This window comes from Aplidium turbinatum, chromosome 5 (assembly GCF_918807975.1).
Source record: "Aplidium turbinatum chromosome 5, kaAplTurb1.1, whole genome shotgun sequence".
Taxonomy (NCBI): Eukaryota; Metazoa; Chordata; class Ascidiacea; order Aplousobranchia; family Polyclinidae; genus Aplidium; species Aplidium turbinatum.
In genome coordinates, this window is record NC_137476.1 from 8,114,099 (window position 1) to 8,129,880 (window position 15,782).

General features: G+C 38.6%; 1 protein-coding gene across 1 annotated transcript; it reads right to left on the minus strand.

The window, feature by feature from the left end:
• Window positions 1-6,070: 6,070 nt before the first annotated feature.
• On the minus strand, window positions 6,071-15,088 carry LOC145770902 (uncharacterized). Its single transcript, XM_082582646.1, has 5 exons — window positions 15,016-15,088; window positions 11,992-12,178; window positions 11,033-11,288; window positions 9,937-10,126; window positions 6,071-6,210 (listed from the first exon to the last, which is right to left on the minus strand). Exons 1-5 carry the CDS (start codon window positions 15,086-15,088, stop codon window positions 6,071-6,073), a joined length of 846 nt encoding a protein of 281 aa, XP_082438772.1.
• Between the last annotated feature and the right edge of the window lie 694 nt (window positions 15,089-15,782).

Sequence of the window (15,782 nt, forward strand, 5' to 3'; positions counted from 1 at the left end):
ATTGATAAATTAGGTTTAACACTCCATTATTTCACAAAGAATGCAGTATTGGTGTTTACAACTTTAAACTCTCAGATATAGGCTACAGCCTACCAGTTACACACAGAGATAGAAATGGCAATACTATCCGGCATGGCTGACAGCATTGCATATGTGTGCACAGGGGCGCCAGAAGCGGGGGGAAGGATGCCCCCCTGCCCTCAATTTTTCTGTGGATGGGAGACAATGGTGCCCTTTGAAGGTCATGTAAGCTACTGCACATTTTGCAATATATATAACAATTTCTGCTATTCACTTTTAGCCAAATTAGGTATAATCTTTCATTTTAGCCTCAAAATAGTATCCATGACACAAAATTCTGTATCACAGTAGGTTACATCATTATAACATATTATGATGCCCTTCCATGTGATTGTTCTTTGTATACCGGACTCTTGTATTATTAACTTGCCCGACAATAAGCTGATAGATGAACATTATCGCTATATTTTATCTTAAAACTTTAAAAAAAAATTGGCCTTTCAGCCGCAAAAATGCCCTTTTTCATAATCTTGCCCCCCCCCCAGTCAAAAATCGTTCCGGTGCCCCTGTGTGTGCAATGTGCATACAGTTTTACATTAATATACATTATACAATACTGTTTCTGACCTTGAAATCTGCAGACACTAGAGGAGCAAACTTAGGATGAATGGTAGAAATTACACTATCATGACCAGGGTTGCCAGATTGGCCTTTTTACGGCCAAATGTCAGAAATTTGGCCTTTTTGAAAAGTGTTTGGCTGGACAATTTTTGTTTGGCCGCTTGGCCTTTTTTTGGCCTTTTTTAGTTTCCCGATTGGCATTTGTTTGGCCTTTTTTTCTTTTGGTTTTCATAGTTCTTTTGGTTATCCCTAGCAACAGTGAAAAGTTTTGGTGTAGCGTTTTACATCATGCCCATTTCAAAGACCTTGCTAGCTATGCTTTAACATGTCTCTGCATCCCTGTCAGTAATGCAGTAGTAGAGAGGATTTTTTTATTACTTACTGCAGTGAAAATAAACACGAAACAAAATGCAGACTGAGCTTTTGGAAACGATTTTGCGAATACAAACGGACAGGCTGCTGAATGGAAAATGTTGCACAAACTTTGATGGCAGTGCCATAATGATAAGGCGTTTCACATCTGATATTATTTATGGTGAAACTAGCAGTAACGAAATGGCAGAGGCGCTAGCTTTCCTATAATAAGGAGTGTTCATTGTGGAAAGATGTTGGACATAAATGCAATTGATTTTCTTGATTTTGCAGTGTTGTGTGTTTAATGTAGCCTACAAGTAATTATATTGGGTATAAATATTGTATATATATACTATTTCATATTGCATTAAGTGATATGCCAATATTAACTCCTTCTCACTAGTCACCTGGGTCTCACTGGTGGACGTTAATGGCTTTTTAGTCTACAGGATGACGCTTAGCCTAATGTTGTATGCATATTTCAGTTGTATTGTAATTGTTTCCATACCTATCTGTTTGTATTTTATGGATTGCATTTTTTCAGGAATTTTACTAAGCGATTCTTCTTTAACAGATAACATGTAGAACAATAGAAACTGGGTAAATATTATCTAATTTGTTGTTGAAAGTAAGTGCAAAAACACCACTGATTTCAACAAAGAGAACAAAACCTCAGGTTTGGCCTTTTTTTCTATAATTTGGCCTTTTTTGGGGATGCATTTGGCCTTTTTTGTTTTATCAATCTGGCAACCCTGATCATGACATTAAGAAATACAAAGTTCTTTTCAAGATCAATAGGCTGTTGCTTCTTATTTTCACTCCTTTGGTTTTCTTTGGTTGTCTGAGTGAAACTGCATTTAAGCAGGATTGAGAGTCACTTTCTCATCATTTCCACAGCAAGTGATCAGTACCCAGAAGTCACCTACAGAATGTACCTACATCTATCACTAGGCTATATTATGTATCAAGATTTCACAGACATCCTGCTTAGTGCATACATTACATACACAATGCCTGTTTTGAGTCAATATTGACACTGTTCCTGAAATTTAAGAATAGCATTGGAATGGCCTGGCCAGAGAAGTTGTAGGGTTTTTACCTTTATGAATAGCGAAGAAATAAATAGCGAAAACAAATGAAAACTTAAGAAATATAAAAAAAATATTTGTTGATATATATACTAAGCATATTTTTGAAAATCAGCACCTTTCTTCAGTGCTGGAAAAAGCAAGTTGCACTGCAATTAGGACACTTTGACTCTGTCTAGACTCTAGAGTTAAAAGTAACTGTACTTCAACAAAAAAAACCTATGATTTTTTACTCAAACATCACACTTTCACTAATCTTTTCAATTTTTGTTAGACTGTTATGACATTTAGCCCTGCTACAAGGTCAAAAATTATTTTCCAGCACTGCCTCCATGAAACTTGCTTGTATCCCAATATGTACAGTATAGCAAAATGATTTAACAAATCCTAAAAACTCAAAAATACTTTACTGTATATCAGAGAAGTTCCACGATACTGATACCCCAAAAAAACACTTGAACACTATTGTACTGAAAAAGTAACAGTTAATGACCTCTTACTCAGCAATTCTAACAATATTTCAATACTTTTTACCATTTTCTGAACTCACAAAATATCACACTAAACAATACTATATATATATTATATATAGAACTAAAATTGTACCAGTTCAATATGATTACACAATATGATAACTGTCACTGCTTGCTTAAGTGTCATAAATTGACAAGATGTCAGAAAAATGCATGGAATACCTTCTGTGTCATGACTGCAACCTAACCTGATCAATCAATTGGTTATTAAAACTTACACATCCAAATATTCACATTAAAGAACCCAGGCTTAAGACTGAAATTAAAACAGTGAAATAATTTTGAAATATTTACAACACCCCCTTTGGCACACGTGTGACGTCACGATATTGAGAATGATGCTTTCAGTTTAAAAAAAAAATTGCCTAATTTTAAACAAAATTGCATTAAAAGAGCGAGTTTTGCCAATACCAAAAATTCAAACATCTCAGCAAGGAATTAGCAACAAGAAAACACAGAGACTTAGCTTTATTTCCGAAAAATGCCGAAAAAACATGATCTTATCCTTTTGCTATGCTACCGGACAGCACCATTTTACAGGAATATTCGTACCCACATTTTTGTTGAAAATGCCCTCAGAATGCACCAAATTCAAAGTAATTTTTCAAAATTGTCTGGGGGAGGCCCCCCAACCCCCCCGCCTTTCAAAATTCCTGGCTACGCTACTGAACAGTAGTAGCCCTGAAGTGTTTACAATAGACAATGAAAATTTGCAAATGATTTAACTTGACCCGGTGTTGCGTTTTTAACAAGCCAAAGGAGGAAGTTCAGTTGGACACGTTTGACCACCACAAAAACTGCGAATTCAAGGCAGCCTGCACACAATGAAATATGACATAAAACCTACACTCTGAAACTGGCCTATTCACATAAAGCCTATACGTTTTAGAGGAGCTTTTCTCGCCTTTCTACCAGCAAAATTTCTGATGGCTGTGTCAAAATCAATCGTTTTGGCTAGTTTTGATTCGATGCTTAGCCTGGCCAAATCAACATGACCTTAGCACTCAAATTTAAACATATTGTCGGGCCCCCCTGAACTATAAAAATTGAAAATTATATAGTTTCAGAAAAAAAGAATGCTCATGATGGGCCAATCGAAATACGAAACTAATATAAAAACAATATTTTATACAAAATCGACCTAAGCACGCAAATTTAAACATTTTGTCGGGCCCCCCTGAAATTAAAAAATTGAAATTCTGTAGTTTTAAACAAAGGAATATCCATGATTAGCCAATCGAAATACGAAACTAATATTAAAAACAATATTTTATGCAAAATCGACCTTAGTACGCAAATTTAAACATTTTGTCGGGCCCTCCTGAAATAAAAAATTTAAAATTCTGTAGTTTTAATAAAGGGCATACCCATGAGGGGGCCCAATCGAAACACGGAACTAATATAACAACAATATTTTATGCAAAATCGTTGAAATCAACCTTTTTAGCGCATGAATTTAGACATTTTTTCGGGCCCTCCTGAACTCAAAAATTCTGTAGTTTTAAAAAAGGGCATACCCATGAGGGGGCCCAATCGAAACACGGAACTAATGTAACAACAATATTTTATACAAAATTGTTGAAATCAATCTTATCCCAGCAAACATCATAGCATTAGGCCAATACTGGCCCAATATCAGCTTGTATAGGCAACTTGTATTGGCACGGTACTGGCGTCAATACCGGCCCCGTATATTCTTGCACCCGGGCAACAACTTGGGCCGATACAGTCTTTGTACGGGGTAGCCGTATGCTGCCTGTACACAGCCAGCATTGGTCCAATACATTTAACTTGTATTGGCACTGTACTGGCGTCAATACCGGCCCCGTATATTCTTGCACCCTGGCAACGTCTTGGGCCGATACAGTCTTTGTACGGGGTAGCCGTATGCTGCCTGTACACAGCCAGAATTGGTCCAATACATTTAACTTGTATTGGCACTGTACTGGCGTCAATACCGGCCCCGTATATTCTTGCACCCTGGCAACGTCTTGGGCCGATACAGTCTTTGTACGGGTAGCCGTATGCTGCCTGTACACAGCCAGCATTGGTCCAATACATTTAACTTGTATTGGCACTGTACTGGCGCCAATGCCGGCCCCGTATATTCTTGCACCCTGGCAACGTCTTGGGCCGATACAGTCTTTGTACGGGTAACCGTATGCTGCCTGTACACAGCCAGCATTGGTCCAATACATTTAACTTGTATTGGCACTGTACTAGTGCCAATACCGGCCCCGTATATTCTTGCACCCTGGCAACGTCTTGGGCCGATACAGTCTTTTTACGGGTAACCGTATGCTGCCTGTACACAGCCAGCATTGGCCCAATACATTTAACTTGTATTGGCACTGTACTGGCGCCAATACCGGCCCCATATATTCTTGCACCCTGGCAACGTCTTGGGCCGATACAGTCTTTGTACGGGTAACCGTATGCTGCCTGTACACAGCCAGCATTGGTCCAATACATTTAACTTGTATTGGCACTGTACTAGTGCCAATACCGGCCCCGTATATTCTTGCACCCTGGCAACGTCTTGGGCCGATACAGTCTTTTTACGGGTAACCGTATGCTGCCTGTACACAGCCAGCATTGGCCCAATACATTTAACTTGTATTGGCACTGTACTGGCGCCAATACCGGCCCCGTATATTCTTGCATCCTGGCAACGTCTTGGGCCGATACAGTCTTTGTACGGGTAACCGTATGCTGCCTGTACACAGCCAGCATTGGCCCAATACATTTAACTTGTATCGGCACTGTACTGGCGTCAATACTGGCCCTGTACATTCGTGCACCCTGGTAACGCCTTGGGCCGATACAGTCTTTGTACGGGTAACCGTATGCTCACTATGCTGCCTGTACACAGCCAATACTGGCCCAATGTAGCTTTTCTACGGGTAGCCGTATGGTGCCTGTACATAGTCAGTATTGGCCCAATGCACTTAAATTTGTAATGGCACTATACCGATATCGATACGGCCCCGTACATTCGTGCACCTGGTTAACGCGTTGGGCCCATACAGTCTTTGTACCGGTGCCTGTAGACAGCCAACACTGGCCCAATACGGTGTTTGTACGGGTGACCGCATGTTGCCTGTACTGGCTCAATGTCCTCAACCTGTATTTGCACTGTAGGCTACTGGCGTCAATACCGGCTCCGTACATTCTTGCACCTGGTTAGCGCGTTGGGCCAATACAGTTTTTGTACGGGTGACCTATGGTGCCTGTACACGGATAATCTGCCACTACCTTAACTGTATAGAAACTATCGCGCCGCTCTGATGTGATTCTATGGTACAACACCAATAGGCTACTGATGAGTATCGCTCGATAACTGAAACTGTTCTTCTGACGTTCTGGAATAGCATAATGTCTTTAGGAATTCTTTTGACAGGTTTTGCAACACAACTTATTTACCACTTGCAACTTTTATTGGAATCAAAACAATTAACTGTTGACAGCCTCAGCTCTAACTCGGTGTCTTCTTCCGCCTTGGCGATCACGCCAATTTCTCATCCAGGTGCTGGCTGCCTTCTCTATCTCTTTTTCGGTAGCTGTAGTCAGCACCGGGTTTTGTAGAACCGCTCCTAAAACAAGGATTAAAATGTTGTCAAGAAAAGATAACTGTAACATCAAAATATGGTACGAGCATATTACATAACCAATAACCATTCAAACAACAAGGGCCAACAGAAAATTTGAAATGGAGGTCCAATTAAGTGATTCTTGAAGGGTTTTTGACGCTGATTCCGCAAATGTGATTATTTTTTCTACAGCACACCAGGTTTCAGAGATATTTGAGTTTTTGTTGTTTAAATATGACCTATTTATGACCTATTTATCGATATTGACTTTTAAATATGACCTATTTATGACCTATTTATGACCTATTTATCGATATTGACTTTTAAATATGACCTATTTATGACCTATTTATGACCTATTTATCGATGGAAATGCGACGCAATTTTACTTAATAGTGACAATTTTGATCTCAAGCTTGCACAACGCGGATTTCTCAATAAATTACGATTACCAGCTGCATTTTAGAAACGTATTTTTTATGACTAAAATACGTAAAACTACCTAAAATATCAAAGTGTAAAATTTTTCAAAACCAAATGTGGTGAAGAAAAAACGAGCGCAGATTCGGAATCAGCGCAGAAACTTTATTTAGAAAAGGCTACTTGTATCTCTGATTACAAAACTTAGTTAAAATTTGTTGACCAGTGAAATTAATCTAGCCTACGCCTAAGCAGTAAACAATTTGATAAATAAGCTAGGTATCACTATGCTGTACCAGTTACCTGTTGTGGAGACAACTATTTTATTATGCACAACATACGCGCTGACTTCCGGGGGGGGGGGGGGGCGGCGCCCAACGTAAACTCATGACAAAAATGGTTATTACTAGGGCAACCAAAAGTCAATAAAGTCAAAAATTTTCTGCTTTGTTCAAAGTTTATAAAACGTCCACAAACTAAATTTCAGGCTGACACAAAGAGAGGTTTCAAAGTTATTAAGTAAAAACAAGTCAAAATTCATGGTTAGGTCAAAATCTTCTTTTAACGTAGTTTTTCTTCTCTCTATTGATATTTTATTAAAGCTACACAGATACTGATTTTTTGTTGCTATTCTGACGTAATTATCGATTTGTTGCAATTTCTGAGGTAATAATCTTGTTTCGCCACTACTGACGATTGAATATTAGCCATTAGCCAACTACCCTGCTGTTGATGAATTGGTTGCCAGGGTTAAAGTAGTGACCATTAAAAACAGGTCAAAAAGAGCTAGATTTACTTCCATTGACCAACCTCCACAGCCAAATGTAACTAGATGGGCCCTTGGTTGAAAGCTGCTTTTTATTATTGAAGAAGTCTACTAAAAGTAAGAAATATTGTGTAAGGCTTCCATGATGGTGTCTTGCTGCGGCGTGCTCAAGATGCTATAAAAGCTGCCAATTTAGCTACTCACCTTGAAGAAATAGAGGAGCAGTACAGTGCACTGTTTGATTTAATTCAGAAGATGGAAGACAGCCGATACACCATTCAAGAAGCTTACCAGAAAATGAGGTCCCTTAACTTTGGTGTTGATAGCTGCCAAATTGGAAAATATATTCAAGCAAGAATCTCAAGGAATGACATCAAGTGCATTGTGAAAATGGGACGAGATGATACTTCATCACATTTTTATAGCCTGCTGAGGAACTCCCAAGCAACTTCTGTATCAGTAGAGAGAAGCTTCTCTATTTTAGGAAAAATTTTGGCGAGAGACAGGAACTTCAAAGGCGATAATGTGAAACGTTACTTGATGTTGAAGTATAATAGTGCAGAAACCTCTCAGTAATTTTGGGATGTTTAAAGACACTCCTTATTTATCTTTTGCAGTTTTTCGAGTGACTTTCATTACGTTTCGTTAGCTGTGGTGTCGTTGAGTCTTCCACATTTTTCTCATATTTCATTCGAAAAAGAAAATATCCTTACCTAACGATTTGATTTCTAATATACTTTGTATTTCACGTTTGAGTTGCAAACGCAGAAAGTTATTGGTCAAAATTTGTAAATTATAAAGTCAAAATTTCAAGTTTTTAGGTCAAAAAATTGGTTGCCCTAGTTATTACAAATGGTGTTTCAAAGATAAAACACTTTGCGAAAGAGATTTTGATCATTTAAACCAGGGGTCACCAAACTACGGCCCGCGGGCCGGAACCGGCCCGCGAACTAATTTCATCCGGCCCGTCAAGTGCTGCAGAAATAACAGCTGCACGACAACTGTTAAGGAAAAAAGTTACCAAACTTTTTGTAAAGGACTGACGTTGCTGTTGAGCAACACGCAACCTGCTAATGATTCTGTTTTTATCATTAGGCCACCACAAATGGGGACAGCCTAGGCCAAATTTGGAAAGATGTAATGTTTTTTCAAGAACACGATGCCCTGTAGTGTATCACAGCAGGGGATAAATTTTCCAGCAACTTTTCGATTTTCATCACAACTTTGCTATTCCACCGCTGACTTTGTTATTTATTGTGCTCAATTCAAGTCAATGGAGATTCTAAATAGTTGTATATCTTTTCGCAATTTACAACCGGCCCGCAGCTGTTAATCTCGCAGCAATCCGGCCCTCAAAGAAAAAAGTTTGGTGACCCCTGGTTTAAACGGACTTAAAGAATGCCGAAAGCGAAAAGTAGCCTACGTTGCTCTTGCCCGCAAAACAGCAGCTGATCGCATGACTTTCTCATATGGGGGCCGCTAAGGTTTGACGTCGACTTCAACGATCATGGAATGTTACGTAATAAGGACGATTACATCCTACACGCAAAAATAAAAAAATCGATCTCTTAAAACAGCTCTTTCCGCTGTTTTGTCTCGTGAGCTTTGCATATTGCTCAACAAGTGCATAAAGTTTAGAATTGACAATAAATCATTAAATTTGAAAATTAAGTTCGAATCACAGCGAATAAACGTATTCAAAACTTTTAATTCGGCCGACACCATTTCAAACTCCGTAATCTACGTCGGCAATGATTTTGCAGCAGTAAAAATGTGTTCATTTTGAAAACTGCGAGCTGGAGACAACAGCTTGTCCCGTGTATAAGTTGAAGCTGTGTTGAGGTGAAAATCACAAGCGAATATCTCGACCTATACTCGGGTATACGGTATTCGATAAAAGACTATTAAGACTTTCGATAAAAAACAGAAGAGAAAACACTTCGTCTTTGTTAGCGCTTTGAAAGTAAGTAATTAGCAAAACGAACGAAACGAGGTTAATAAAACTGATTGCGGGTTTCCACTCTGCTGGAAATCACGATTTTTAGCGTTTTATTTCGATGACTTCGCTGTCTTGATCGTTGTTATTCACTCGCACGAAAAGGAAATGAATCGGCTTGTTTTCCAACTGTTCCAATTATGAGCTAACAATATCAAAATTTTACAACTAGGCGTACTGCATGCGTAAAACTAATCGGTTCAAGCAGCGGTTCTAATAAATTCGGTTTGCGATTTAGGTGTCATTATAAACAAGACAATGAGCTTAATCAAAGACTATTTTAATTGAGTAAAATAGCGTTATGGTTATGACGTCATCGCCTTTCTCGCCCCCCAAGATTTTTTGAAAAGTGGGCGCCTATGATTGCACAATTTGACTTTCTCACATACCATTACAGTTTTTTGTGTCTTCATACTTTATACCATGAGAATAAAGTTCGAAAATTATTTCACTATTTCTTTATGTTTTTGCGGTGTGTGTTTTTGGTGTTAGATTTCATCTTAAAGTTTAATATGGAAGCTAAATCTTTGAGCGCTAGATTACTTACTTTTTATGACATCCACAATGTTTTTCAAAGAACATAGCGCCTTTTTTTGTGGCAAACTAAAATCTCCCCTCCATCCACTCTTTCCCGACCAATTATATTTGTCACACAGTGGATTGAAAATGATGCTCTCCATCACTCGCCAGCTGCATTCCTTCACTGACGAGCCACCCACCACAGAAAGGCGAGATATCTGAAACATAAAATACTCAGAAACGAAATATTACGCACCGATAATTTGCTTACTGAACAATATTTACAGACACTGGGTTGCGACAGTAATTATCTTGATATGTACATTGTACATTACATACCAATGATGATGGAACACCCTCCGACTCCGAAAGTGTATGTGTCTGTGGTTACGTTTGTGACCTTGAGTGAATCTAATTGTTTTTATCATTGTGGTATTGTAATAATGCTAGAATACACATACGGTTGAAAATGGGATCTAGGAAGTCAACTAAAAGTCTTCAATGCGACATTAATTAGAAAAAAATTTGAGTGCAAGATAGATGGGAAACGATTTGGCAAATACAAAAGATGAAATTCGCGAGACATATTTTGAAAGGATCGGCAGGACAACTACATCAATTGGTTATTGAAGGTATGGTGGAAGGAAATAGGTGCAAGGGAAGAAGGAGACGAACTGGGGGAGATAATGTAAAACACTGGGCTGACTTGTCAAGCATTGAAAAAGCAAAAAGAGTAGCGGAAAAACGTGACTTGTGGAAAGAATTGTCTGCCAACTTTCTACTCGGAGACGGCACATGATAATGATGGTGAATGCAACATCGGGTGAATAAAAAACATTGAAATCAATTGTAAAACTTGAATCTACCAAAAGTTTATTCCTAAATGTATTCCTTTAAAATACCCTAGCGGCCTTCCTAAGCATTGCCATAAAGCACCTTCTTAAAAAGCTCTTGGTTACCGCTTCACTGCTTGGTGAGCGTAATGTACCAACAACCGTTTACCAATCAGTTGGAATATTAATTATAAGAAGTAGGTATTACCAAGGCCGGAAGTTCCGGACGGAGTTGCAATTTTCTAGCCGGAACTTCCGGCCTAAATGTTGCCTCCGTGCATCACTACTTACCAATGCATTTTTTATACCCGTATTAACGAGAAGACCTTCTAAATGCTCCAATTCCTCCACAGTTTTGGATGAAATTGGAATTCCATCTGGAAGCTCTGTTACCATGGAATTGGATGCGTTATTCGACCGCAATATTTTGCGCAGCAATTTCTTCATTTCCACCATCTCCTTGGACTGAGATGTTAACTGCACCTTTATTTCAGCTAGTTCTTGGATAACGTCATCTGAGTTTGTAAAAAGTTTTGTCAGTCCTAGGCTGCAGATGTTGCAGTGACTTTTCATTAACCATGCCAAGGATTGGCCACAATTGATGCATCGAACTTTTAAACAAGGGTAGTCCATCAATGTTTACATTAATAAAAATTTCATCTGATAATTGCAAGCTGGAATTACAAATAAGTTCTTTACAAATGTTCTTTTCAACACCAACATGATAATAAGATCCGCCAGCAATACTTTCAATTCCAGTCACTTTAGATGTGGACAAAATAGTTCTTGGGTCTTTCGGTATATTTGGGTGAAATTTTTGCAATATATCCAACAGTTTGCCTAAAGCATTGCAAGTTATTGAGCATTCTACTGCCCATATTTCTAAAACTAGAGGCAAATCGTATTCATTAAAATCGCCTTTTTGTTGTTTGCGGAAGCATCAATATTAAGACTTTTAGAGGAGCTATTCGAAGAAATCAAATCGAACTCATTTTGCGATTGATCCGTGTCTACATATTTATGTTGAAAATCATCATTAGAAACATTAGCAACTTTTTGAGACATATCACTAATACTAACAATGGAACGTATAGCTGTTTTTCCATTGTGTTGAGATTCAGTTTCAGGATAAGCATATTTATTTTTTGCACAAATTCTTTTTTCTATTTCTTTGCGAGCATTAATAGTTTTTCGACGTTTTGACCAACGCGATGACATAGCAATTCAAATGTACTGTAGTTTCAACTCACCTTCCCACAATAAAAGGTGTACTTGGTGTAACGGCGTTTATTGGATGAATCTGGACGCCGACGGGTACACAAAATGGCAGTAGTTTAGTGCTGTCTTTGAACGCGTCACATAAGATACGATTTGCAGTAATGAGGTTTATAGTAGAGTTGACATTGATAGTTGACGGGTATCCAGTTGCGACGGTTTCTGAAGACAATATTAAAAATTGTAAATAGAAATGGAGAATTAGCTGTTGTTTTTCGTGTATAAAGAAGACCACGTTGCGTAATCACAAAACAATAGACGAGAACATTAATCTGACGTAAGCGGATACTCAGAATACAAACTCTTAACCAGTAGGTCGCCAAAATACGACATAATTGATCATATAAAGAACAATATCTTACCAAATAATTGTAGCATAGGCCTACAGATCTTCACAAGTTCATTTCTGCACTTTGACAGTTGGCATAATTACTAATACTATCTATATACTGTATATGCAGCAGCAGATGTCTTGACTCTATACACTAATCTAATTGTCTTAAACTGTGAAATACGTTGCAGCCACCACTCAATATCTGTTTTATTTTGATGGACAAATTCAGATCGACAGAGAGCATGTGCCGGTTTGACCAGTAAACTGGTCTGACCCGTAAACGTACGATAACTACAGTAGTAAAAATTACGTCAAGAGACGCACAAATAATTCCTTCAGCTTGGAGAAAAAAAAAGTTTTTGACAATTTCAAGCTTGACTGAACAGCGACACAAAACGATAAAAACACACGGTTACACTTACAAGACGTAGTATAATATAAACGAATTGTAACATACCCCTACCAATGTATGAATTAAAATGAATTTATTTTAAATCTTCAATATAAGTTAGTCTACATCAATGGTTCTTAACCTTATTTGTTTTGTTTACCCCTTGCCGAATAAAAAAAGTAAAATTTACCCCCACCGTTTTGGTGGCCCCTTAATTGTGATGCATCATGTCCAAGTGGTTAACGCGTTGGGCTCGCAGTCGAGAGCCTGCATGTTCGACTCCAGCCACCCGCACTTGCTGTTGTTTCTCTGGGCAAGAAACTTTACGATAATTGCCTCTACCCAGTGATCGATTTCGAGTAATGGGTGGTACCAAATTTAAATCATAAGTAGCAGGGCCGGATTTAGCTGATGGGGGGCCGGGGCACTTTTAGATCGGGGGGCCCCCCGTGCAAAAAAAAATTTCGCGCCTACGGCGCAAAAAACCACCTTTACGTCTACAGTAGCATTAATCCAGCACTGCACAGCATTTTGCAGAAACGTCACAGGCTGAAAGAAAAAAATTAACACAAAATCACATTTTTTCCACGTAGGGAGGCCCTTCAGAAGTCGGGGGACCCGGAGCACCTGCCCCCTCTGCCCCCTCCTAAATTCGGGCCTGATAAGTAGAGTAGACAACCGGAAACAGACATTGCCATCGGCTGCAGCGTGGGTCAGGTGTACGTCGGAAGGCGTACACCGATGCATAGCGCTCAAGTCCGCTTTCCCGCAATGCAGGATAAAGATATGAAAAACAAACAAACAAACAAAGTGTCCAGTCAACCATGCGAAGAAATGCAAAACATCCTTTTTTGTCTGGATTTACCTTGGCAAATATAAAACAAACTGTTTATTTGCCAAAGACACGATTGTTCTTGAAGGGATCCTGTGAAAAATAATTACTCAAATATCTTAAATAACTATGATAAAAGCACACAAGAATGTTTCAGTTTTTTTCTTTTATTAATAACTGACACGCAATTTCAACAGTCAATCAGTGAGACTTTTGTGCTTGCTTTCCACGAACAATTTTGGAGAATCTTGGAACAGTCGTTGAAAGAGCTACTCGCATGTCGTCTTTGGGAACTAAGCGAGATCGATGCTTTGTTTTAATAGTCAACTATGAAAAGAACCTTGCTTCACACAGATAAGTAGTTGGAAAAGGTATTATAACTTCAAATGCACGCTTAGTCAGCGTAGGAAACTCTTTGACTAATCACACCAAAACTTGGAAAAGTCACCATTGCACGATAAGAATTTGGAACAAAGCGTTATTGAACATTGAAGATCAATCAATTGATCTTTGCAAAGATCATCGTCAGCAATACTTTCTAACTTGGCTTCGAAGGGATGAGTTATCCAAAGAGCAGTAGCCTACTGTTAAAACTTTCACCTTCGAAGTACCGTAACCGTCAAAGTTGTTTTTTAAGGCAGCAAGGTGCTGGCATATTTCGACTTCGAGGTCAAAAATCTCGTTGCGACTTCTACTGACTTTCCAAACATCAAATGTTGGAAAATAATAGAATGAATGAATTCCTCATTCAACTCTTCTACTCTACAGATCTAATTTTGTCTGAAAGCCCTGAATTGTATCATGTAGGCTATATATATATAATGGTAACACTTTTTCCTTGCATTTGCATAATGAGCTGGTTCAAACTTGAAAAAACGTCTGTCAAGTAAGCCAATGCACCAATAAATTTGTTGTCGCCAAAGTGCTTAACGGGGATTTGCGTTCTCGAAAAAAATCTCGATTTCAACATGTAGTTCGAAAACTCGAGACAAAACAAGACCCCGAGAGAGCCACCGAACTTCGGTGTGATAAAGGAGAACAGCAGAAATTTGAATCAAAATCGAGTGCAACACTACCAGTTTTTTGATAACTTGGTCTACATCGAGTGCACAATTGTTTGACCTTTTGAAAGGTTCACTTAACCTTTTATTCACCAATACCATCTAGATCGCTTCTAGCACTAGTTGCAACGTTCATCTGATGAAATTGAAAGTAAAGGCAACAACAAACAGGATGGTTTATTGCTTATTCATCAGATGAACGTTGCAACTAGTGCTAGAAACGATAATTGTCCTGATGAACACCCAAACTTTTCAGTATTCAATACCATCTAGCTAGATGACGCATAATTTGGATATTGGCCGTTTTACCATATTATGTTGGGTCTACAAGCACAGTTCGACCAATTCCGCTCTTGTCAGGATAAATTTCTACAACCTTACTCATAGATCGTTTAGAGCGCCGCTGAGAGTGGTCGATCAATGAACAAGAAGATATATTTTCTTCTGGAGCCATTTTTGTGGCTGGATAATTTGAGGCAAATATTGCCTGTTCTAACTTTGCCAAAATTGATTTGCTATTTATTGGATTTGCACCCACCGACGTTGAAAGTAACATCAGTCTCTCTTTTCAAACAACCTAGGGGAAAATTTTGTAAAGGACATAGCCTACCATCAGTAGAAGATTAATTGGTGTTAGAGGCTCATTATCGCGAGGGTCAAAAGTAACCTGTACCGGAACGATAGGTTTGGAGTTTATTATATTATTGATTCCACTTCAACCATCATCGTGTGGTCGTCCCAACTCGTCCCAACCACTTGTTCCCTTAAAATAGCTGTCAAAATTTTTTTATTGAACGTTTTTTTTTTCATCTTCCATCCTGAAATTTTCTTCCATCCCATTTCCATTCTACCATAGAAATCTTCCATTCATCGTCGTCGAATTTTATTTTTTAACGTTTAGGTTTTGAGGGGCAGTTGTTTTGTAGTACCCACTCCAGATAACTGGCTAGCTGCATACGTGGCAGGTTGCACATCTCACTCCACTTCTCAGGGTCACAAAGAGTCAGATCTCAATAAATTCCACTCTCGACAATCTTTTATTATTATCGCTCTCCAATTTGACTGGCCTACCAACCCCACGTCTTCCTGGAATTTGTAAATTACGGCCAATTTCAATGCACTGTTAGATCTTTCTACATGTGCAATTG

What these genes read in the sequence shown, in the direction of transcription:
- LOC145770902 (XM_082582646.1), bottom strand. Translation starts at nt 15,088, where the DNA reads ATGGCTCCAGAAGAAAATATATCTTCTTGTTCATTGATCGACCACTCT. An exon ending in ACACCTTTTATTGTGGGAAG is followed by an intron (nt 11,289 to 11,991) that starts GTGAGTTGAAAC and finishes CAACATCTGCAG; the next exon opens with CCTAGGACTGACAAAACTTT. An exon ending in CATTGTGGATGTCATAAAAA is followed by an intron (nt 6,211 to 9,936) that starts GTAAGTAATCTA and finishes TCCTTGTTTTAG; the next exon opens with GAGCGGTTCTACAAAACCCG.